Below are 25,529 nucleotides of genomic sequence, written 5' to 3'. Positions count from 1 at the left end.
CATGTCTTGCAGTCTATAAAGATGGCAGAAAAATTCCTAGTTGCCAATAGTGTTGCAATGCTACCGCAAATTTCATTTTTTTATCGTGGATCTACTTCATGATAGATAAAGGCCACCTCCACGCTGCCAAGACCTAAAACTTAAGTGAAATAAAAAAGAAAAAAACCTACTTCTTTATGTGCCACTCAAAGTGCTCACACAGTACTCTTGGCCACCATTCTCCCAGGAGGAGGTGTACAAGCCAAGGCCTCCATTCCATCCACTGCTCCCTGCAAGATTCACTTCGGTTGTGCATAGAGCTATGAAGCAGTTTATTTAATCTCCACTCAGGAGATTCAGGGACCCCATTTATATAATACGTTATAATAATGTGAAAATTATAAAGCTTTTGGAATGGTTTTGGAACAGCCAGGCACAAAAGTGTAGACAAATTGAATTTTTTATTGACAACTATATAACTCATTGCTATTCGAGTCATTAATGAAAATAAGCCTAAGCATTAATCTTGATGACTGAAACGAGTTTGAGACCGAGGCCACAAAGAATAAACAGACAACTTGTAGGCAAGTTACTATAAGTAGATTTCTCTTATTTTAAAAGTATACACAAAAAAGTGTGTATATTTTGCGTGTATTTACTTCAAGATAGCATCTTTGCTGATGTAGCTCTAAATTTACTTGGTGTTTCTAGACTATGTATTACTCTTTTAAATTTAACTTATAATGTTTACCATAAAAGTCATGCCACTGACATTCTGTACATATTTACAGTAATTATGAAGCAATTTTGTATAAACTTTTACAAAAACATCAACATTCTGAACGTATTATGCTCCATACAAGTGTATCATCTCTAGCACTCAGGGATAGTTGCCTTATCGAAATTTCATTTGGTTTCATGTCTTCTTCAACTTGAAAGCAATGAAAATGAAAAATATGAAAAGAAATTTGTGAATTAAGAAGCCTTTCAAATGACTGTAAAAATGTAAAAACTAAATCTGTTTTGTTTGTACAATCATACTTACCCAGAGAATGAAATCTTAACTTAGTCCAGGTTTAATTACAACAGGACAGACCATTACTTATTATGAACCCAGTATTTTTAATCCAGACATATCAGATCCTAGTATATTTTGCCTGGAAAAAGGAGGGTGAGAATTCTGTATCTACAAGAGTGATTCAATTCAGATAACCAGTTAATTAAACTATGACTAATACAGAAGTGGAAACTAAGCTTTTAAAGGAACAGGGTCCATGAAAAATAATCACATTTCTATGAAAACGCTCCATTTAATATGGCAGAAAAAGCTGAAACAAGCTGCTATTTTATTACTACAACTACATTTGACATTGTGAATACTATGCAGCTTCAATTTTTTTTTTTTAATGAAATGTATTTTAGTAGGTGTTAAGAAGATAGGTTGTATCCTTGCATTTTCCCCACAGCAATTTCTTTAAAAAAAAAAAAAAAAAAAAAGTCTTACCAAAATCTTACCAAAGTTATCTTACCAAGTCACAGACTGTAGGATAAGGTTTGAAGTGTCTTAAACTTCACACAACTAAACAGAGCTTCATAATTCAAGGAATCAAAGTAACAAAGTAAAATTAGAGATTAAATAATGCCTATTGAAAGGATGGCTAAATCCATCTCTTGAATAATACCTGATTTGCCAACATTTCAAACCCATCTCCTATGTCTATGTAACAATATACAATCATTAACAGAACTCCAAGCTCTGGGAGAAAGTGAACTAGCAAAAAGTTGCTACAGTTTTACCAGGTCCCTGCTAAATCCAACTGTAGACCCATCCACATCAATATACTCCAAGACCCTTTCTGGAAATGAACATTAGATTTTACTTGCCATCACCCAGCCATGAGCCCCTTCTGAAACTCATTATACCCCTGACTCTTCAGTTTATATGAAATATGTCATAAATTCACAGCATGTAACATTTCTGGTATGTAGCTTCCTAGGTTGCTCCTGACACGCAGCGTATGCTTTCAACTCCATATTCCTGCTAACATAAATTGCTAAACCTTCTTGTCAGTTCTCTGCAGTTCACGCTTGGAAACATTTGCATTGATTTGCCATTTTAGACCCAAAATGTGGGAGCTGTTGTATTGTTTGGGGTTTTTTTTCACTACAGGTGTTTACCATTTGAAAACTGTGCTGAAAGAATACCTTTTGGGAGACTACACCATTTCTTGAAGTGCGTCGTGCTGCCTGGCTTGGCACTGGGTACTGCAATACTGACAAACTCCTGACTGACAAACGCAAGAAGCCAGGGGATCACCTAAGCACAGGACCTGGAAGGTAAACACCAATTATTTTGAGGCTCTGAATAAAACCACCAGCTCAGCCGCGCTGGGCCACCACGAGTGGCTGTGCATCGCTCTCCACGCCCAGTGGAAATTGAAGCTAAGATGATAAACGTATCGACGGAGCCACCCACACCAGTAGTGCCCTCGCAAGAGGCTGGCGGCAGCAGTCTGTGGAGAGGGCCAGAGGAGTGCAACCGCACCGCCACACGGCTCCATCTCGCCTTAGGGACGGAGCCAGCGCGGCCCGGTGGCGACGGGGCCGGCCAGCCCTGTGACAGCCCCACCGGCCTGCGTGGCGCTTGACGCGACGAGCCCCGCGGCACCGAGCAGGGACGAGGCGGGGCGCGGCCGCGGCGGCGCCCGCGCTCGTCTCCGTGGCAACGGCGAGGAGGCGGCGGCGCGGCGTCCATCCGCCGGTCACCTGACCCCAGCCCGCCGGTCACGTGATACGGTCTCCATCGTCGCCATCTTGAAGCGGTGGCCGGGGGTGAGGAAAAAAAATTTTTTTTTTTTTTTTTTTGTTCTTCATTAAAACCCAGGTAAAAAGCCGGGCGGGCCCTCGGCGCCGCCGGGGCGAGTGGGCGGCGGCGGCCGGCCGGCAGGTAGGGCGGGCGCGAGGCGCGGCGGCGGGCGGGCAGGCAGACAGGCCGGCAGGCCCCGGGGCGGCGCGCCGCAGCCCATGTGCGGAGCCGCGGGCGGCTGCGGCTCCCGGCGGAGCCTTCCCCGGGCCGGGCCCAGGCCGCGGCCGCCTTCTTCCCCTCACCTCCCCTCCTCACCTCACCGCCTCGCCTCGCCGGCAGGCCATCTCCCCGCGGCTGGGCTGCCGGAGCGGCGGGCGCTGCTCCTCGCCCACCCCGCTGGCGCCGGGCCCGCTGCTGGAGGGCCGCGCCGGCGGCACCTGCGCGGTGTAAAGCGGGGGCCGCCCGGAGAGTGGCGGCAGGTGCGGGAGCGGCTGGCGGAGGGCAGGGAAGGGCAAGGAAGGGCCCGGATCCGCGGCCAGGCGTCCCCGAGCCGCAGTGCCGGGGCAGCGGCTCGCTGTCTGGGGGCGACAGTTGGCGGCGCGGAGCTCCGGCTGGTGAAGTTTCCCTGCCCTCGGGAGCCGCGATGGGCTCAGACCGGCCTCTGCGAGCGGGGTGGTTGTGCAAAGCGGCGGTTGGCTTTTCCTCGACCTGGGGGCACGTCACCCGGTCTCTGCTGGGCCGCTCGAGCGGGCGTTTGGCGCGGGCGGAACGGGCAGCTCCGGCGCCGGGCCCTTCTCCTCGGGTCGGGACCTTCCCCGTCGGGCCCTTCCTCATCCCCCGGGGCCGTGTTTTAATTACGGTCCGGGTCGCGTGGAGGGTGCGTGCTGACAGAGCCATGCGCCAGACTGAAGTTGTGTGTGTCGTGGGAGGTTGAATCGCCTTTGTTCTTAGTGAAAGCCACGCAGTTATTAAAATCCAGGTGTTTGTGTACAGTTCTTACCAGCCCTCTAAAAACCAAAGTCTGCAGCAGCAAGCATTGAACCTGCTGTAAACAAAGAATGACATAACGCCTATGTACCGTAGTTACACATTTGATAACTTTCATCAGCTACAAGCATCCCAAATCAATACATCTGAAGGTACTCTCTCTATTTTCATCTTTGACGTAGCAATAGTATGTGGCAGTGCGTTTCTTTTATGGTCCGTCTACGATCCTTCCTCTTAGTTTCTATGCTGCTTTCAGATGAAAAAATAGGGGAAATATTTACCTATTTAGCATTACTTTAAAAGTTTTTAAAAGTACCAAGTATAATTTAAAGTAGCACTGTGTGCTTATAGTTTTCCTTAGCTCATTCTCAAATTGAAAATATTTCAAGTACACATTATTTCTTTGAGCACTTAATGTAATGTAAAATCTGCTTTCTGGGGAAAAAGCATGTTTGTTTACTTTTCATAATGGTTTTTAAACATATTATAGCCAGTATGATACAAACAGAAAAGTATTTTTGTATAACTAAATAGGATGGGTTTCAAGTAATAAACTTTTTTTAAGTTAATATATAATCGGAAATATTACATGAAAGGGGTATAATTTTTCCTAGCCACATAGACAAGAGTTAGTCATTCAATATACTGTGCCCAACACATAATAGAAATAGAAGCAGAAAATGCACGTTGAGACATCTGCTGTTTTATATTTAAAAACTTAAATACTTGGATGTTTCAGTTTAATAGTAACTCTGTGGATACATACATTGATTCCTGTTAATAAAATAATACTGAACTTGAATTAAATATGCAGGCTTTTTGGTATACTCGTATATAAAATGATACTTTTTTTGTTTTAAATATATTTATTTTTTAATTTCTATGTCCTACAATTGATCTACTATTGCAGTGCAGTATTGATAGTTTTAGACTGCTTACATAGATCCAGCTAGAGCCATAAGGCCTTAAGTAGCTTAGTTTTCTAGTTATCATGGATCCAACTGCCTTATGGCTTTATTTATATTTTGTTAATTTATCAATTTTAATGTAGGTTTTAGCCATCACCAAGTAAATAATCTTAAAACACTGAAAAGTAGTAACATTGAAAAGAGTAGTCTTGTCTTTCTTAATGATTCAGAGTTGACAAATACTGCTGCATTTTCAACTTGAAATATTTTACATGAGCATATGAGGTGTGAATGATACTGACATTGCTGCTATTGATCGTTCCTATGATAACCTGAATTGTAAGTTGAATGGCAAATAAAAGTAACTTGACTAGTTCTGCCCAGAATTTTTCTGTAGTGGGAAAGGAGCACCACAGAACCCACTCTCATATTGCTGTATACTAAATCCATAAGGAGAGAAGAGTGGATTTCATGGGTCTTTAGGACCAGTTCTGGAAGTTCTGGTTTGGCCTGTGTATCTTTCTTGTAAGAAAAAAAAAAAAAAATCCACATGAAAGAACTTGGGATACATTTTCAAGGATGACTGATAGAAAAAAATCTGGCATCTCTTTATGTTCTAAATTTTATATATAGTATATAAAAATACTTATTGTGTATAAATTATATGTGCGTATATATAGTGCAGCTTGAATGGTTTCTTTTTAGACATTTTTTCAGAAGTAAATTTCACTGAAAGTTTTTTTTGTCCAGCTCCTCCACCCCTCACCTCACAGCTTTGCCCACATCACAAAGTATATTTTCATGTAAATTTATACATATTGGCTTCTAATTTAACCTCCAACAGTACCACATTACTGCCTGTGGTTTATGGTTAGATATGTTTAAAGGAAGTGTAAGTGGAAATAGTTATTGCCTTTAGCTTTCCTCAAAACAGAAAAAAATTACTCTTTATAACTTCAGTACCAATTGATTTTCGCTAAAATTAAAGAATTGTAGAAAAAGCTACAATTAGTAGCTTTTCACGAAAACTACATTTATAATAAGTATGATTTGGCATTTGAAAGGTCTTTAATGTAGTCATAGCGAAATGACTAATGCAAGTAAATACCAGAAGTACTTTCTTTTCCTAATATTTCAAGGAAAAAAATTGCTTATTTTTGTAAATTATGTTGTTGCAAATTGTCATTTGCTTTAGGAGACATCAGTGTATCAGAGTATGTATGTTAGGAATACATTTTCATACCATATCATGGTTTTTAAAGATAAATATGCCAGTTACTATTCATTGGTACATTTAAGTCTAGCATTCAAATGTGTGGTCCTTGTAAAGAAAAAAGACAATAGCTGTAACAATGCTAATCAGCCTATACTTGAAAAATATTTATGTTGTACTTTTACAACTTGGAGACAGGCTCTCTTGGAATTATTCTGTCTAGCTGTATTGAATAGCCTCTACGCTATCCACTAAATGTCCTCAAAATCATTGGCTACTTATATAGCAATTCTGGAAGTTTTTATTAAGTTAGTGGCATTAGGCTTCCATATTTATTGGAGGGACAAATCTAAGTAGTACTGGGTTGTATTTTTATTATTGTGCATGTATAAATTTTAATTTTTTATAAAACCCTTTCTCCTAGGTATTATGGAAGAAGGAAGCAGTGTTGCAGTATTGATGCCAAATGTTGGGGAACAGGAGGCTGTGCTGATTTCTGAAACAGTCATCGGCCCAACACTGCAGAACAGTGAAGATCAGAGAAAATGTAAAACTGATCCACTAATCCATGTTATCCAGAAACTAAGCAAAATAGTTGAAAGTGAGAAGTCACAAAGATGCCTTTTAATAGGTAAAAAACGTCCCCATCCTAATGCTTCTGCACAGTCCTTTGACGCAGATGATCTTTGTGAAATCCCAGCTAAAGCAATTGAGCTATCTGTTATTGCTACTAAAAAGACTGAAGAGTTACAAGCAGATTATTTTGTGACTGAATGTCTTCCACAAAGCAAAAAAAAGGTGACGTGCTACCAGTGTAGTCTATGTAAGTTTCTATCACCTTCTCTCTTAACACTACAAGAACATATAAAAGAACATGGGCAGAAAAATGAAGTGATATTAATGTGCTCAGAATGTCATTTTGCTTCCAAAAGCCAAGAAGAACTTGAATCCCACTTCCAAAATTACCATGAGAATGATGGTAAAAATAGTATCCAGACAAAAGTGCAGCAATGTGTAAATGTTGCAAGTTCATTTTTGCAAGGGCCAGTGGAAGGAAGTGTCAAATCAGGGACTGATCAGACAGGAAATCTGGAATGTAAAGATATAACTCAGTCTACTCATATGCCTGAAATGGGTAGGAGAAAATGGTACACTTACGAGCAGTATGGCATGTACCGGTGTTTAATTTGTCGGTATACCTGTGGTCAGCAAAGAATGTTGAAAACACACGCTTGGAAACATGCGGGTGAGGTTGATTGCTCCTATCCTATCTTTGAAGAAGAAAATGAAACGACCAGCTTGTCAGAGACAGTTGTAACTCACCCACCTCACAGCATGGATACAGTTGTTCTTTCTTTGGAAAACAATGAACTTGATATCCATAGTGAACCTTCTCTTCAACTTCAGATTTGCAATTCTGAGCAACTGTCATGTAAATCGCCAGTAGGAACAAATGTAAAAGAGGAAGAGATGTTAAATCAGTCTGTAGTGCATTCTCCTACTACAGAGGTTTTAGAGGAGACTGTATCAGATACAGAACAGGATAATATGATAACTGATAGCCTACTTTCATCAGCACAGAAAATCATCAATTGTAGTCCAAACAAAAAGGGTCATGTTAATGTAATAGTAGAGCGTTTGCCAGGTGCTGAAGAAAGTGTCTTACAAAAGCCTTTCTTGATTAACACTGATATTGAAACGGAAAAAAAATTAATCTCAGAGGAGTCCCATGTTACCTGTGAAGAACATGATGAAGTTTATCGTTCAGATGAAATTCAAGAAGTAATAATAGGATGGAATAATACTGAGAAGAAAGATAATGAATTGAGCTCTAACAAAAATGTAACAACTGATGAAAATGTGCCTCCTGCACGAAGAAGGACAAATTCAGAGTCTTTACGACTACACTCATTAGCTGCAGAAGCTCTTGTTACAATGCCTATCAGAGCTGCAGAACTAACAAGGTCTAGCTTCAGGACTCTGGCTGGAGAAGGTGCCGTGGATGCAGGTGCAGGACAGGGAGAAGCTGATGGCCCATGCGTGGCTCATTCTAAAGTGGTATCCTCACTTAAGAATCCTTCAGAGGAGTTCAGTGGCTTAAACCAAAGTGAATGTGCAATAGTTGAGATACAGAAAGAAAGGCCAGAGTTATCAGAAGCACCAATTAAAATGGGCATCAGTATGTCACTACTCACTGTCATTGAAAAACTGAAGGAGAGGACAGATCAGAACGCTTCTGATGATGACATTTTGAAAGAATTACAAGACAACGCACAATGCCAAAATGCAAACGATGCAAATATTCCTGGAAGTAACCTAGTAGAATATATACCTAATGTCGATCGACCCTACCGCTGTCGGCTCTGCCATTATAGCAGTGGTAATAAGGGCTACATAAAACAACACTTGAGAGTCCATCGTCAGAGGCAGCCGTACCAGTGTCCTATCTGTGAACACATTGCTGACAATAGTAAGGATTTAGAGAGCCACATGATCAACCACTGCAAAACAAGAATGTATCAGTGCAAGCAATGTGAAGAATCCTTTCATTATAAGGTAAAGTTCTTCCCTGTGCCTGTCTATAATAGCTAAATAACCTATTTTGCTACCTTTTTAATAACTGCTCATCCTTCTTTCTAACCTAATTCAGTCTGACATCCTGGCTTCATTGTCATTACAATTGGGAATTATTGCCAGCAGCACTTTCTGAATACAATTCAGCTATAATTATTCTGCTTTACTAAAATAAACTTGCTTCCTCACATAAGTTATTTTCCTGAGAACCACCTTATTAAAATCATGTTTTTCTGCCCACATGTAGCAACTACAGGGAGAAATGGAAGCATCAGAGAACTTAATAGCTGAAAATTTAAAAGAATACTGAAACATGCCCACTAGTTGTGAGGTTGTGCAAAAGTAATCATAGCATTTGGGAGTAACATAAGACACTTTGAAGCAGAAATTCTTTTCTTTTTTCTTCTGTTGTGTTGGTCTGGATGTTCTACAGAACTTAGATCTGAAAGATTACACACTGGAGCAGAATAATGTACTTCTGCCATTTTTATAATGGCTATTTTGAGCATTAGTGCTGGTGAGTGTGTTCCTATGTACTCAGTTCAGTACTCAGGAATATAGAATAGATAGCATCAGTATCTAGCTGTACACTCTTGTAGGCAGTGGTAGTGCAAATTTTTCCATATTTACTGTTGTTTAGTCCTAGTTTGAAAAAATATACAGGTACGGTAGCAAAAGTCTCTCTCTCCCCTCTCCTCCCCAAGCGAGTAGAAACGGGAATAACATATTCTTAAGTTACTAGGCAATATGAAAATTGAGTGAATTTTCACACAAGCCATCCTCTAACCTCTAATCTAATACTGCTTTTGGAGTATAATAATTTTGGAAGAAGAACTGTTTGCCACTTGTCTATGGGAATGGGAGTAGAAGGAAATTTATTTTCTAAATAAACACAAATCATATAATCCTCTCAGTCACTCTCATCAATCCTTTATGTTATTAATTAATGTTCTTTACTTTGTTTTGTTTCTAGTAAAATTACCTGAGGGATAATCTGTATATGCATTAACACATGTTTTATAACAGTTGTCATTAATATTTGAGTAACAATGCCACAAATGATTGCAATATTTGAAGTGACCAGTGTATGTTTGTAGTGTATATTTAAATGTGGGAAATTGTTTTTTCAGAGTCAACTGCGAAATCATGAAAGAGAACAACACAGTCTTCCAGATATCTTTTCAACAGCTACATCTAACAAACTAATAGTTTCCAATGAAGTAGATGAAAGAGAAGGTACTGTTTATATTTACACTTGAAATTACAAAAAGTCACTCATAACATTACTTCTGTTTGCTATATTTGTATAAAACTGGTTTTAAGATCTCGTTCATGCTGAAATGTTTTCATGCCTGTTCATAACCTTAAATCAATGTTCTTTTTCATTGTGCAAAACTTACCATAGTCCATTCTGAGATATCTTACTGACATTTATTGGTAGTAAGACATTTTTAGCCCCTCTAATTGGACTTTGTATTTCTTTTTATGGAAAACAACTGGTATGCAGTATTACTTTGAATTTTTAAGAACAAAATCTTTTTTTCCTTCCTTCAGCAGCTACAGTATTTTTCAAATCACCTGCAGTAAACAAAAGAAAGCCTTTTTTTAAACTTACTGTGGTAATGTAGTTTGCTGTCAGCATATACATACCGTCCATTCTGTGTTTAGAAATTTCTGTTTAATTATGGTAATGACCAAAATGAGTCATTTGTTTTAGTCCTAGAGAGGCAGACGTAAGGCATTCTAAAAACGCAACCTGTGTCTAATAGTTGCCAGGGTAACAGTAGGTATCCATTTTCTAAATGTTTGTTTAACTGTGTATCTGCTTATAATTTAATAGTGTTTGTTTTAAAAACAACAAACCCCAAACCATTAATGTGTTAGGGTAGTGAAATAGGGGAAAAAAATAGCCAAATTTTGAAGTTTAAGAGAAAATGTAGTCTTAAAATCCTTTGAGTACCCTGGAAGCCCAGTATTTATTATTGCAACTTCAATCCATCCTCTTCTCTGGTGAGTTAAAGTTACTGAAAATATTTACAGCATTTTTATTCTGAAGGCAACACTGTAATTGTAATTTGTTAAATTTTGCAATTTTAGAGCACTGTGGAAAAATACTAGTAATTATATCACTTTCGAAGAGCTGTGGGATGAAGCATTTCCATTTTGTGCACATAGCTCTTACCTGTCCTAACTATGGTCTCTTGTTTGTTTAGAGAGGAAAATGTGCACTATAATAGTACTTAGATTGCAGTTGAAATTTCTGGGTTCTACTCTCACCCCTACAGCTGATCAGTGACTGCAAAAGTAATCATTGAAATTGATGCAACTACTTGTGAAAAAAGGTACTAACCAGCATGAGCCAGGATGGATGGCTTGAACCATTAATGATTTGTCCAAAGCAACATAGTAAATGTCAGAATAGAATGAGATCTTTAACTTTTCTGTTCTCTTAGCTCACACTGCCTCTTTTTCTGGCTTTCAGTATACAAGGTAGAAACTTAAAAGTTAATTGCCTAATCAGCCTCAGGTAAAATGACCCTTCCCAACTCCTTTTTGCTCTCATCAATGCAGAAAGCATTTACATTCAGGAAATTGATCTGTAGTGCTTATTGTGTCCCTAAAACCTAAGCCTGAGAGAGCCATCTGAAGTCAGGGGGAGACAGGAAGAAGGCTAGGGAGGGTCTGCTGGTAGTGGGAATGTTCCCCATTAAGTAGTGGGTTTTTTTCTTCAGAAGAAATAGCATGAATGTTTTAATGGAAGTGATAGGAAATAAAACATTGTTAGTTTAGCTGGGTACAAATATCTATAAGCACAGCCTGGACTGTTACTTCTGAAAATGTTTTGTTTGTTTTAAACTGGTATTTTTAAAGATGTTATGATATAGGAATAACTACCTAGCAATGCCTGAAACATATCAGATTTTAGGGAATACTGTACTTTATGAGCTAAAGTCCTGTTAAGGTGACTGAAAAGCAAGGTGCCTATCTGCTTTGAAAATAGTATGTTTTAATAAGGTGATTTTAGAGTTTATATCCTGATCTTGTAACTTAACTTCCATGAAAGAAGAGCCCCTGTTTGTGAAAACTGCCTGCTTTCTATTTAACTACTTTAGAGATTTTTTTTTTAAATAATTTTTGCTTATTATTATCTTATAAAAGTGTTACAGCCATGCACTTTAATTTATTGTTTACCCCACATGAAATTTAGTAATGTGGCTTGAATGAAAACAGTTCTCCTTTTAAACTTTTATTAACTCATACTGTGGAATGCTTATATTATTTCAGAACCAATTTATAATCAAATTGCAACACCACTGCAGTACAGCAATCTCTTGTCAAACAGATGTCATCCCTATAAAGCAACACAAAACAAAGAAGTTTATGGCATAGCATCTGTTTATGTGAAAGATGCCTGAGCTGGAACAGTTTCGTTTCTTGTTTATGAAATAGTTAGTCCTAAAAGTCTCTTTATTCATCATGGTTGTACAATAAATTAAAAGGGAGCATTATGACACTGGATATGATTGGATTGTAAATGTCTAATAATGAAGGAATAGGGTAATAAGCAGCATTACAGGAGCACCTGTTACTGCTGCTAGAACAAAGATCTGTCATTTCCATGCTCACTTTTAAGAGACCTGATATCCTCCATCCAGAAAGCAAAAAAGGCCCCAAACCCACAAGAAATAAGCCAGCGTAGGGGGTGGGGGACATGACTGTTATTTTGCAACAGTGAGAGATTATATGATGTATTCTGATATATGTGCATTTTGTTGAAGGAATAAATATAAAGTAGTGATTGGTATAAATAATTGCTCCTAAGTGTGTGCTACTGGGTGGTTAGCCACTTATAGCTATGCAATAGATAATATGTTTGCATAATGCTTTAAAAATCTCATTAGGTACTGTTTGTTTTAAGCTGCCTGCCCAATAAAATACCAAATTCATAACAAAAAATACATTTGGAAGCAGTTTATCTCAAGCTGCAGAATTTAAGATGGAAAACCCATTCAAGTAGAGCAGGCAATAGCTTAACCTTCACACAACCCTTGCTCTCCCATAGATCTGCAGCCCAGTAAGTGTCTTTGTATTCATTTGAGGTCTTCTACATAAATGTGCATTCATAAAAGAGTAATTGTAGAAATATAAATTCCAAAGTCCCCAAGTATATAATTTTTGATAATTTACATTAAAGAAAAAAAAAGAATTTTACTATATGAGCATATTGTAGGAAAAATTCTGATATATTTTGCTTTAAGGTTGACTTGCAAAGAGTGCATGCTATATATTACTTCCATGTTATTTTTTGTAAGAATGCTAGAAGAGTGAGCACTGTGTCATGTTTTAAAGTAAAAAAATACAATTTTTTTTTTCTGCTATCTTGGTACACACAGAATTATTCAAATTTTATTTCCAACCGTCTTTGTATTCAGATTGCTATTTTATTTTATATCACATACTGTATGTTCTTCAAAATAACCCTCGGGGGTTATCAGCCCTACCTTACTTTGCATCTTGAACCAAAAGTACTGAATTTTGGAGTGAAAGTTTAATTAGTGGTAATTTTCCCTTACTGTTTAAGTTAGCTGTGTGACTCTCTCTCACAATAATGCATCTAAAACTTTTTTTGAGATAATTCAGTGCCCACCTGTGGGGGGGGGGAAATCAAAGTGAAAAGTTGAACTTCCGTTTTGGATGACTCATTCTACTGGTTTATTCTTCAATGTCTACTTAAGAGTTTTACCGTAAAGATTCTTAATTGTTGCTTTGATAATGAAAAGATTCAGTCTGGGTTATTGGAGTCCAGCATCATCAAGAGGAAACTCCAGAACAAAATTATCTTTACAAAGTCTGTTCAGTATTTTGGACTCGGGAGACGAAACCTCTGTTTTCAAGATAAACTCTACAGTTCCTCCTGAGTTCAATCTGCTTGTCTCATTCCTCCCTTCTTTAGCTAAAAAAAAAATGGAATTCAGGAGGTGGTAAAAGAGGGCATTTGGGTCAGTTTTTATTACTCCAAACTGGAAAGAAGTTAATGGTATTTGGACCTAAGTAGAGATGTGTCTACTTTCCATTTTTTTGGACAGTCACTTACTTCAAATTTCAAGCTTGTCTGTCTTTTCAAACTGCAAGTCAAACAGTAGCAGACAGACCTTCCTCTCAGTGTGACATGGACCTTCAGTGCTCTTGACCTTGACAAGCTTTTAACAGAATTCTTCTTCAGGATTCAGAACAGATGGATCCCATTTGGGAAATCAGAACTTAGATTTTACAGAGAGGGGAGTTATTTTTGGTTTGGGGAGGAGCTGGGAGGTCTGGGAAGTAGATCACCTGCTGATATTATCAGAGTTCTTAAGGCAATATCTACTAAAAAACATCCAGCTAATACAGCCTTTTCTGTTCCACCTAGGTTCTGGTGTATCCCTCTAGCGTAAACCCTTTCACAACACAAACTAATGATTTGTTTGTGCTGGAGCTGTGCTTCATATGAGCATGAAGTTTCTGAAGTCTGTTCTTGCAAGATTTGAGCTTTACTTTGTCTCCCACATGTTATTTATTGAATTGTATATTTATTTTGGTGTGGGGATGTACTTTAGTAATGATCTTTACACACTGGAGAAATTCTCCAAGGATCTCTATCATTTCTTCAAAGCCCATATACATAACTGAGAGTAATGGCTTGACTGTTCAGCCAGCTAGTAAGAATTTGGTGTAAAGATAAAATGAGCTTGAGCACCTTACTTGCACTTTGGGGGGGTAGAATTACTTAGGCTGGTGAGGAGGTCAGATGCAGAAAGAAAACTCTTTGATTTTTAGTTTGATGTTTCTTTTGGCAGTACTGCTGATTTAAACAGCTCCAGCCTTGGTATTCCTTCATGTTTCTGCTATTCCCTCATTTAGGGAGTGCATGAAGGCTGCATGATAGGCTGGAATGGGAAAATGACCCGCATAAAAAATACCATCCCTCTTCCCAATTGTTAATATTTTAAACCAAATCAGTTCCATTATTCAGTGAGGGAGCAGGAATAGGGCTGTTTAAGTCTACACACTTACATCTCAAAAATACTCAAACTGTGCACTTGCGGGCACACATTTTCCTATGTTAAATTAGTCATTAGCCTTTGTCTCTGCAACCATTAATTTTTCAAGAGTCTCTTTCATTCTGGAAAGAAAAAATGATTTTTGTTACAATTGGTTTTTAGTAATTTGGAGAAGTTCCAAATTATTTCTTATCTGGTCAGTATCTATTTTTTTTGTCATCTCAGATGCTTCTGAAAGTGTGGTTGTATGTGGATGATAAAGAGGATTTAGATGCTTTGAGAGGCCTTTTGCTTTTCTTTTCTATGTTTGCCCGTTGGAAACTTGTCCTTTCTCAATGCCCATCTTTTCCTTTGATTTGATTCATTCTGCAAAGCAGTGAAACTGCTGGGTTCAGCATTTCCCACATTTTATCACCTTTTGCTGTGATGCAGGATTTTAACCCAACTGCAGGAAGAAGGGAAGTGTCCGCATAGAGAGGAAGATTGCGTTTTCCTAAAATTTTAAATTTCAGTAAATGGTAGGACAAATGCAGAACAGCATGGTAAATAAACTATACCTTTATTGTCTCAATGTCCATTGCCAGTTTGCTCTTTGTAGATATTTAAAAGTATTACTTTAAAATGTTAATTCAAGTTTCATAATTCAATTGTCCTGAAATTATCATCTGAGAACTTGTTACAATGTGGAATGCAACTCTCTAAAATAATGGCTTTTGTTTCATATAGGAAATAAGTCTTCAGTTCAGAAACTGTATAGATGTGATGTATGTGACTACACAAGCACAACTTATGTTGGTGTACGAAATCACAGACGAATTCATAACTCTGATAAGCCATATAGGTAAGTGTCTCAGTTATTTTTGGCTAATGCCAGGTGCTTGGTTTACTTGCTTTAACTAAAAAGTTTACTTAATTGCTCATGCAATTTGAAGATACTGTTAAAAAATTTCAATTACATAATTTTACTGCAAATTTAAAGGAGCTACACTTGCTGGTTGACTCAAACTATGTAATTAAGATTTGCTAACTTTTCCAGGATGCATCTTTTGCTATAGCAGTCTACAGCTTGTTGTCAGTTTGAAGCATTCAGATCTGGAAAGGGAAATAATTACACTGTAATATTGCACTTTGGCCAGTAGTAATAATATATTTCTCGAACTCCTTACACACTGAAGTTCATTTTGGATTTGTTTTATTGCACAGTGTTCTCCATTGTCATATTGCTACTTTGCACATTAGCTTCTACAGTGTGGCAAAATTCTGCCCTTTGTCTTGTCACCAGTCCCCTCATCTTTTTCACAGGTTTCAAACAACGCAGTCACTTAGGATTAGATTTTATAACTTTTCTACAAGGATGTTATATGGATTTATATAGAAACTTTGATATTAAAATCACATGTAATATAATAGCTGAGGTCTGTAGCAGAAAAATAAATCATGCATCTTTCTATTGGTTGTTGCATAAATTCTTGCAAATTCAATCTATGCTCATTCAATGTGGATCTCTGTCCCTCTCTAGTGGCTAGAAAATAGATCTGAGTTAATAGAATTTTTGAACTAATATACTTCTATCTTTTTAACACAAATTCTAGAAACTCAACACCTTGAAATGCTGAGCTCAGCCAGGGACTTTCTCTCTTGGATAAACAAACCCAGAAGATGTGTTGTATTTTGATTTGTGCATTATAATGATATCCCATAACACTAGCAAAAATTTGCAAGATGTTTGCTCAAAGAGCAAATGTGGAATACAAATAGATTATTTTTTTTCTCCTCAGTATCTTCCCTATTGCTGTTATTTGTTACTTAGTGGAGTTGGAACAGCAGATACTGTACAGTGTTTTGTATATGGTAGTTTTCTGAACTGGTGTTAGCCAGCCTGTTTGATTTAGGAACCCTTGAAAATTTTCTATTGGTGATACAGACTGCCGCATACTAAATTTAAGCCTACTGATCTGGCTTGCTTCTCTTATTATTTTTTCATAAACCCGTTAGACAAATCTGCAGACCTGGTAGGATACTTAAACCACAGATCCAGTATTTATGGTATTTCTCCTTCTGAAACATGTATTCCTCAAGCCTTTCATAGTATCAGATAGCAACCTACTATATTGCTGCCAGTTTTACAGCTGTAAACATATTTTACTATTTGTTTGACAAAAATTGCTGGAAATTAAACTGTATAGCCTCCAGTGATGCTTTTTTGTAGATTTGATACCTTCTGGATTTTAATACTGCACAATTAAGTCCTTTCAAAAAAAGTGAGTAATCTCAAGTTAAGTATCCTGTAGTCTCAAACTGTTTAAAAATACAGACCAGACTTAGTAAATATTGGACATTTTACCATTTCAAAAAAGGAAACAACTAAAGTCCTAACAAATATGCTAAGTTTTAGCTGAGCTTGATGGCTTCTGTTTCAATATGTTATATACAGGAAGCTTGTGTGGTAGTATAGTGATATTTATAAATAGCATAGTATTTTGTGTAATACTTTGGGATCTAAATCCATGGATCTAAATCTAGATCCAGACTATTTTATGTATTGTTTTTATACAAAGATATTGTGACAGAAGTAAAAAAAAAAAAAAAAAATTTAGGCAGCCAGATGTGACACATTTGTCTTAGGGCACTTGGATCTAAATGTGTTGATCTTGTCCCTGACTTCTATTTCAGGTATAATGCTCTGAAATTTAGACATTTGATCACTATGTAGATAGTTTGGCTTTTAAATGACATGAGAAACATGGCTGTTGCATTAAGTAGAACACATATTCTTGAGGAACAAGACTCACTTCTAAATACAGTGTCCCCTATAACTCTTACGGTCATATTCTGCCTTTGCATAACATAGCCAAGCAACTTGCATCAGGGCTGCATCCATTCAAGTGCATCCACATCTCCCTCATATTTTGTGATGCTTAGAGACTTCAGTCGAGGTGTACAAGACAGATGTCAGAAAGGAACATAGTCCCTATGCCTAGTGATTCTTGCTCAAAGTTGGGAGGCTTTTTTGGGCTGCAAAAGATTCTCACGGTCCAAAAATTGAAAGTTAATGTCATCACTTGGACTTCTGTAAATATTATTAGTATTTAACTGTAGTCTTTCAAGATACCTTTGCTTTCTTAAGTTTGTATTTCTGGAATAGTGTTAGCAGTTAATTGTCAGATTAGTTTACTTGTTGTTGTCTCTTCAGATGTCGAGTATGTGACTTCGCCACCACAAATATGAATAGCTTGAAATGCCATATGAGGCGCCACCCCCAGGAGCATCAGGCAGTGCAGCTAATGGAACAGTACAAGTATGTAACAGTTCTAATTTGGCAAAAAGCTGTGATAGTAGTGCTTTTTTTAAGATACAAAGCAGAGTTCAGGTTCTATTCTTGTCCCTCCTAGATTCAGTCTTTGTTCCAGTGACTTTTTGAGAGAGAGAGAGAAAGAGATTTGATGTGGCATTCCCAGGTGAAGTTTATGCTAGCTAATTAAACATGTCCATGACCTCCCTCTGGTACAGTATTCAGCTTTTTCTTTCCAGAATGGGTTGGTTGCATATAAGCTGCCTCTTGGAAGTAGTTTCTGGACCGTGTTAATTACCAAAGCATGCCTGGAATTGTTTGGGAGAATGCGTGTGCCAAAACCACACCAGGGGCACTTCTAACATTTAACATTATACATTGTTAAATTCCAGTACCCAGGAATGTTCTCTGGCTTTGTTTAATAACCTAGTCTAGGCACAGCCTTTGCATATACATGTTAGTTAGAATCCAGATTGGCATCACACTGCCCTAGTTAAGAATTAGTATGAATAGTCATTATGTTTAAGTGAGGCGTGTCCTTTATCGTCTGTCCATGTATCTATGTGGGTTTTATATATATATATATATATATATATATATGAGAAAGTTGGCAGAAATATGTGCAATTGTTTGCTCCTAATTTGCAACAAAAAATGAAAGCTGGGAAAGGAAAGAAAATCAGGAACATTCTGAACATTTCTTAGTGGAAGATTTTAAAGGCAATAGGAAGAATCCAAATAAAGCACATTCACATAAGGGTTTCTTCTCAACAAAATCTGCTTCTACAACTTCAAAGTCCTTCCAATGCATTTTTTCCCCAAAATGTTCCTAGTAGCACTAAGTTCTATTTCCTCTGCTGTCATACTTCATACAGTATTGCTGAGTGCTTTTAGTATTACTGAAAATGACTGAAAACCTCCACACTTTGGTCCCTGCATCCCCAAGGAAATATTCTTATCAAAAGCTGCAAGATAATTGTTTCCTCAGTAGATCAATTTAGGATACACTTGAACAGTAAAGTTTAATAATTCAACACAGGTCAACCAGTAGATCAAATCATGCTATAGAATTGAAACTCAATATTAAAATAATTTTGTTTCTCTGGGAATGTCTTGCATATAGTGTAACTATACATCAACTATATGATCGTAAAGTGTAGTGCATCGGCCTAAAAGCTGTTGAGTGTCTGTGTCTTTGATTTGAACTGTATGCTAAAGCAGTCAACAGCATTTGGGTCATGATACTGGTTCTCAGGAAAGTAAATCTAATTAGTGAATCACCTGAGTAAATTCATGTACTTCAAAAAATGAGACTGTACTTAAAAGAGGATAAAAACAAACACTGAACTGTTGCTTCATTTGCTATGTTATGAACCCACTGACCAAGCTGTGTTAGTGGCACAGAAAAATCATACATACAATAACACTGGTGGAATACATGCGCATATAGAATGGAATTAAGATCATTTGTTGATCTTTGTGTTTTGCAAAAAAAATAATTTTGGCCTAATTTTATCTGTAAATTAACTATAAGGTCTGCCTTTTTATCTTATTTTTAATGATGCCGTTATTTTGTAACAGCCTTATTAGAAATACTAAGATTTTCAACCTGAGAGTGAACTTGCCTATATTTGAAAGCATCCATTTTCTTTATAAGGCTTCAAATTAGAAGGAAAAGAGAAAAACAGGATAGTGCGTTCCAAATCAAGTAATAGAGAAAAATGAGCTAGAAGGACATGCCTGTCGTTACCCAGCAGGACAGAATTACCTTGCTACATAAGCAAGGCAATGTACTATGCCTTCACCTAACTTGTGATCGTGATTTTTGCAGTTCTCCACCATCTTCTGCAGAGCAGAAATAGTTTCCTGTATATGATTATTTGCAAGGCATTTAAGAACTATATCCTACTGTCATTAAGAGAAGTAAAACCTTACTGAATTGTAGCGTGTAACACTGTTTTATGTAGGCCTTCTCATGTTTCCAAGTTATATTTCTGAAAAGGTGTTAAAAATTTACAAAAACTTACTAGTATAGTAGTCATTTTAACAGACTCATTATAGTGTAACATATCAGGATCACATTGCTTGAGCAGAAAACATCTTACTCTCATTGAGGAATGAGATAGACTGAGATGCATTCCTAGCTATGATTTATTAGAACAAAGTCACCTTTGATTTCTAGAAAAATTTGATCCTGGTCTTTTCCATGTGATTTGAGAAACTAAAGACTTTCAAAGTAGCAGGCAGCTAAGCAAAATAGCTTCCTTGTCCAAAACACAAGGAGCTATGTCATCTTTACCATGAGTGCTGTTCTGCTGTGGAGTGATGTCATGCGGTATCACTCATCTCCTTCATCTAGAAATGACTAATTTATCATCTTAGAAAATACTTGTAAAAAAAAAAAATCCTCTATTGTATCTTCACGTATGAAAAAAGTCCTATGGGATTTGATAAGTCTTGGGTTATTCGTGCCTGTAAATACACAATACATCTTTATGTAAATAGGATTTATTCTTGAAGGTTTTGTTCTAGAAAATTTAGTCTTGTGATACCCAAGCTGATGGAAAAATCTATGGACAAAATTCTCACCTGTCTGAATCTGGATCTGTGAATATATTCAAAATCTGACTGGACACTGTCCTCAGCAACCTGCTGTAGCTGATCCTCCTTGAGCAGGCAGCTTGGACTAGGTGATCTCAGGAGATCCCTTCCAACTTCAACAATTCTGTGATCCTTAAATAAACTAAGATATGCTACACCAGGAAAGACTTTATTAGCTTATTTAAAATTATCAGTGGTAATTACACAGCTCCTGCTCTATTCAGAGCAATGGCAAAGAGAGCTCACTACCTGCCTGCCAGATACCACACCAATGTACTCCATGTTTCTGCAGTCATCAGAACTATTGTATTTTTGCAGTGTTTGAACAGTTTTAACAGGCCAAACAGATAGGATTTTAATTTAGTTGTTTAAGAAGTCAGAAAAAAGCAAACTTAAAAATTCTCAGACCGTAAAAATAGTCTGACATTTCAGGATGAAACTTTGCAAACTAACTTGACCTAGTTAGGAAACTGAAGAGGGGGACCGAGAAGAGGAATTACATGTACCTATGTTTACTTATCCTTTTGGAAGAACTAATCCATTACTAAACTAATAAAATTTAACTTCTAAATGTTTCTCTCTTTCCCTCTCCACTTTTTTTCCCTAGATGTTCTCTCTGTGGATATGTGTGTAGCCATCCTCCATCCCTGAAGTCTCATATGTGGAAACATGCAAGTGACCAAAATTATAACTATGAACAAGTGAACAAGGCTATTAATGATGCAATTTCACAAAGCAGCAGGTATGTCTGATTTAATTTCAAGCCCTATCACCTAGAATTTTCAAAGGACCCAACTCTGATACAAAATAAAGTTCCTGTCAAAAAGCAACAACTGTACATTTTGGTATTTGTTTTGGTTTTTATTATTATTTCAGGTTTCAAGGACAGCTTCCTGACAAAACATTATTAGAAGGCACAGATGAAAGTACAGTACCTACACTAGGAAGTTCAGACAACTTGGTGTCTTTTACAGAGTCTATTAACCAGACTACGAAAGAACTTTCAGGTTCTGATGAAAATGAAAAACCTAACTTGATGAATACCTCATGCAGTTTAGAAAAGAACTCCACTCTACCCCATCTTGGCACAGAATACTGTGTTCTTCTCTTCTGCTGCTGTATTTGTGGTTTTGAGTCTACCAACAAAGAAAATCTGCTCGATCATATGAAAGAACATGAGGGTGAAATCATAAACATCATTCTAAATAAGGACCACAGCACAACTCAGATCACAAACTAGGTGAAGCAGTAAGTTAAAGAGAGGATTTCCTAGAGTGAGTATTTTCTTTCTTTGCTAATTTTTGCCTGAGAAACTTACTAAAGAGACGAATTGCAAGCAAAATTTGATTTCCCATCCTGAGTCCTTGTTTCAGTAGGAATACAATATTTTAACCAGGGACCGATGAATCATTTAGGAGATAGATAGAAGGAGTGGGGAATAGAACGATCCCTTTAACCTGTTATTTCTCTATATGGTGCCAAGAATGTAGGATGTTGGGGTTTTTTTCTTTTATTGTCAGGTACTAGTCAGTGATAATGCATTAGTACAGTACCTTAAAACCCAAAGGTATTAAAGCTTTGTATCAATTGAAAACCTTTTTTTCTTCCTCCCTCTTTGTTGTTTTCCAAGTATTTTAGCAAAGAACTTTTTTCCCTCTTTTTTGAAACTGGCAACAGACCAGATAAAAATTTTACAATATGATCTCATAAACCCCACTGCCTGGATTCCGGAAGGTAGGGAGAGGGGAGGTGGGTGAGGGCATGTGTGTGCTTGCATGCACACATAGGCGTTTCATTTTTCCTAATCTATTTTTAATACCTTACAACTCCAAGTTGCCCTTCAACAGAGACGGCTATTCTTTCTATCGATTTAGAGCAGCAGGTGCTTAGGGGCCTAGAAGCATTTTGCTAATAACTATTTGTCTGATTGGATCCTAACTAAAAAAATGCTGTCTTTGAATTGATAGCGTGTAAAAGATCCTTTCTAATAATGACCTGCTGTTTCTTAATGGTTTGCTTCACACACTCAGCAGAACTATGTAAAAAAAAAAAAGCTTATCATATGTCACTTTTAATTTGTGGTGATTGCAGTATGTATGAGCAATGTTTTTTAATGAAAACAAGATATTAATGGTCATTGCCACAAAGAGATGTAGATTAAACCTTATGTAGATTCCTAAAGATGTAGGTGAGCACAAAGTGGGATTTTGAGAAATGCCTACATGCTTTGAAGTTCTTTGAAATCCCACTGGCTGTCTAAGTTTCCCATTTGTCTGGCAACGCTGTAACTGTAGGAATAATTCACTGAAAGATACAGTAATCTTCCTGCAGAAAATTGTATTTTTAAAAAAAAAGGAAAACAATATTTTAAACAAAAACTGTATCCAGTGACTTGTAGAATAAATTTTACTAGTGCATATAATATGGATTTATAAAGGGAATTAGGGTTTACTTTGTTTTCTAAGAAACACATAGAAATCACTCCCTTTTAAAGTCTTTAGCTTCTAAAATTACAGTGTTTTTTACAGTTACAGCAGTTTGCAGTAGAAGACGTTAATCTACGTATCAGTTTGGAATATTATTATACTGGCTAATTACCTGGCAACTTTGTTGAGGTTATTTAAAAAGTTGGCTACTTAAATTGTTTGAAATATATGCTTCTATCAAGTGAAGTAGTAGCACTTCCAAAGTAGCCCTTTGGCAGACAGATTTAAAATTTCTAGTTCTGGCATGTGTTTCTTCTTGTAATGAATGGCAGATGCACAGAAGCATGCCTAGTTCCTGACATGAGGATGCAGTTACCTGATTTTTTAGTAGCTCATTACTTAAAAATTACTTACTCTTAGAAAAACAGTATTTTATGGTTACTTTCTGTATACATTTCTGCTAGCAGAAATAAGCTACAACTGTAAATCTAAGAGGGTGGCATAGGTAGTGTACAGTCCATTGCGCTATCGCCGACTGGAAGCGGCAAACAGAAAAAGAAAACAAGTCTTGTTAAAACTTTATGAAGCAGCACAAAATCTGAAGGCCAGGGTGAGGGCACTAAGATTCCAAGTATATTTGATGATTTTTGTTTTCAAGTGATTTCCTCAATTTGACTTGTTCTTTTGGGTTAAATATCTGTTATTTTGTTTATAAATTATATAGCGGAAAGTACACATTTTACTTTACAAATTGGTCAGGATATAATGTCAAAGCAGTTTTGTGTCAGATATCTGAGGTATTTTCAATACATATGTGAAGTAAGTATACTTTTTTCAGTTAAAAGTTATTTTTCATATTCCTATGTTACATTTGAAAAAGTTATTTACATGATCTCAAATTCAATTAGAGATAGTAAACTTCTAATGGGATATTCATACTGTCTTACTGACACCAGTATTTTACCTTCAATGTAGAATTCATGTGAAAATAGTACATTATCTGGAATATATCTCAACTTTCTCATTCAGAGATCCCATTTGTTGAAAAACTTAAAGGTACAACGAGATCTGTAGTAATGCTGAACTACCAGTCAGTATTCACAGAAACAATATTTTGCCATGTTGTTATTTTTCTGTAAAGGGATAATTATTTTAAAGTTGCTCAGCTAGTGAAAGAAAAAAAGGTGAAAAACTTGCATTCATAAGCTAAGAAGGAGATGGCAGTGAACCAAGACTTAAAAAGCACGTAACCTTTAATCAAAACTAACAATTTTAGTGTATGTGCAAGCCACACTTGCAGCATTAAATGTAATGCACCAGGACTCATTCTAATGGGATTACTAAGCAGGATGCATCTATTCACAGTTGTTCCTTGCCATCTTGTTGCTTTTTTCTTTTTGACCATGTGTTCCTATAAAATAGTAGAGAGTTAGTTGCCTCTAAAAACCATTGTCAATCCTAACAAATGCCAACAAATAATTCTTTCCCATATGCACAGAGATTTATTTTTTTTCACTGTCTCCATGCTGCTTGCCATTAGTTACCCACTCACAATTCCCATAGACTTAATCAGAAGTTCTGCATGTGAAGTAATTATAGGCTTAGTTTTTCTGAAAGCAAATTATTTCTCAGGTTATCTGCTTTAGAAAGTGTATGGTTGGCTTGGTTGCATGTTATGTAAGGGTTTTTAAGCACACTTCAAAGTCACCAACACTGCGGTCTTCCCCTTTCTTTAAGCTTTTAAAATATTTTCGGATCTTCTGTCACAGCACGAGCAGATGATCAACTATTCACTTGCTGTTTGTTTAAATCGGATTTTATTCTGTGATACGAACTGTAACTTGCAGCTTTGTTTTAAATGCCTATACTTCTACTAAAGAGAAAACTTCATTCATACTAGACTATACTGATAAATAGGTGCATATTTCATCTTTCTGATTTATGCTTGGCCTGGAAAAATAGAGTGGGATTCAGTCAGAGTTATTGTATTTTCCTCTTCCAGAAGCACTTATTTAATCATTTTAAAAAATGTACAGTTGGTGCTCAAAGTAACATTTGTTAAGATATATTTAATAGAAATTTACATTTGCATTTGATATTCACGGACATGGGTACATGTATTTTTTTAAGAAAAGGTATTGTAACACTATGGCACTGCTTTTATAGCCAAAGTATGAAAAATTTAGAAAACTGACATGTAAAGACTGCAGTTAATTCTGATACTGTATCTTATTAAATAGGATGACTTTCATTTTATAAAATTATCCAGCACATTAAGCTGCATGCCTTAAGCTCTCTCTAGGATTGTGTTCCTGATAGATGACTGTTTGGAACTATGAAGCAAAGTCTGTAGTACTACTTTAACTACCTTCTGAAATACTGTACAATGTTAGAATAATTTATTTTGCTTTACAGGAGTTTGTCACATATTGACTTTAATATTGTATTTTGGTAATAAACTTTTTTTGTTAAACACTTTAGTCACTTTTATTTGACCTGTATAAAATATGAATATGGAACATTCAAACACTGAACCAGTGTTTAGAGAGATGGGAATCTGTTTAAATCAAAAAGTATTTGAAATACTTTACTGCCATTTCTCACTCTTGTGTCAAGTTATTACAGTTTTAATACTGTTAATACAAGTTTTATAGAAGTAACTGTAGTGATGAAATATGAGACTATTAAGTCAAAATACTTGTA

At 36.9% G+C, this 25,529-nt stretch overlaps 1 protein-coding gene across 4 annotated transcripts; it reads left to right on the top strand.

The window, feature by feature from the left end:
• Positions 1-2,716: 2,716 nt before the first annotated feature.
• Positions 2,717-25,301, top strand: ZNF507 (zinc finger protein 507). Of its 4 annotated transcripts, none has more exons than XM_075040115.1 (7): positions 2,717-2,811; positions 6,318-8,449; positions 9,598-9,703; positions 15,235-15,349; positions 17,702-17,806; positions 21,008-21,142; positions 21,277-25,301. In XM_075040115.1, exons 2-7 carry the CDS (start codon positions 6,323-6,325, stop codon positions 21,638-21,640), a joined length of 2,952 nt encoding a protein of 983 aa, XP_074896216.1. In that variant the 5' UTR covers positions 2,717-2,811; positions 6,318-6,322; the 3' UTR covers positions 21,641-25,301. The 4 variants fall into 4 exon arrangements, with proteins under 4 accessions (XP_074896216.1, XP_074896217.1, XP_074896215.1 ...); XM_075040116.1 differs by having other exon boundaries at positions 2,793-2,926; XM_075040114.1 differs by lacking the exon at positions 2,717-2,811 and adding an exon at positions 3,248-3,924.
• Positions 25,302-25,529: the final 228 nt, after the last annotated feature.

Source organism: Buteo buteo, chromosome 11 (assembly GCF_964188355.1).
Source record: "Buteo buteo chromosome 11, bButBut1.hap1.1, whole genome shotgun sequence".
Classification (NCBI taxonomy): Eukaryota; Metazoa; Chordata; class Aves; order Accipitriformes; family Accipitridae; genus Buteo; species Buteo buteo.
Note: the sequence above shows the minus strand (reverse complement) of the source record. Positions and strands in the feature narration are given on the sequence as shown.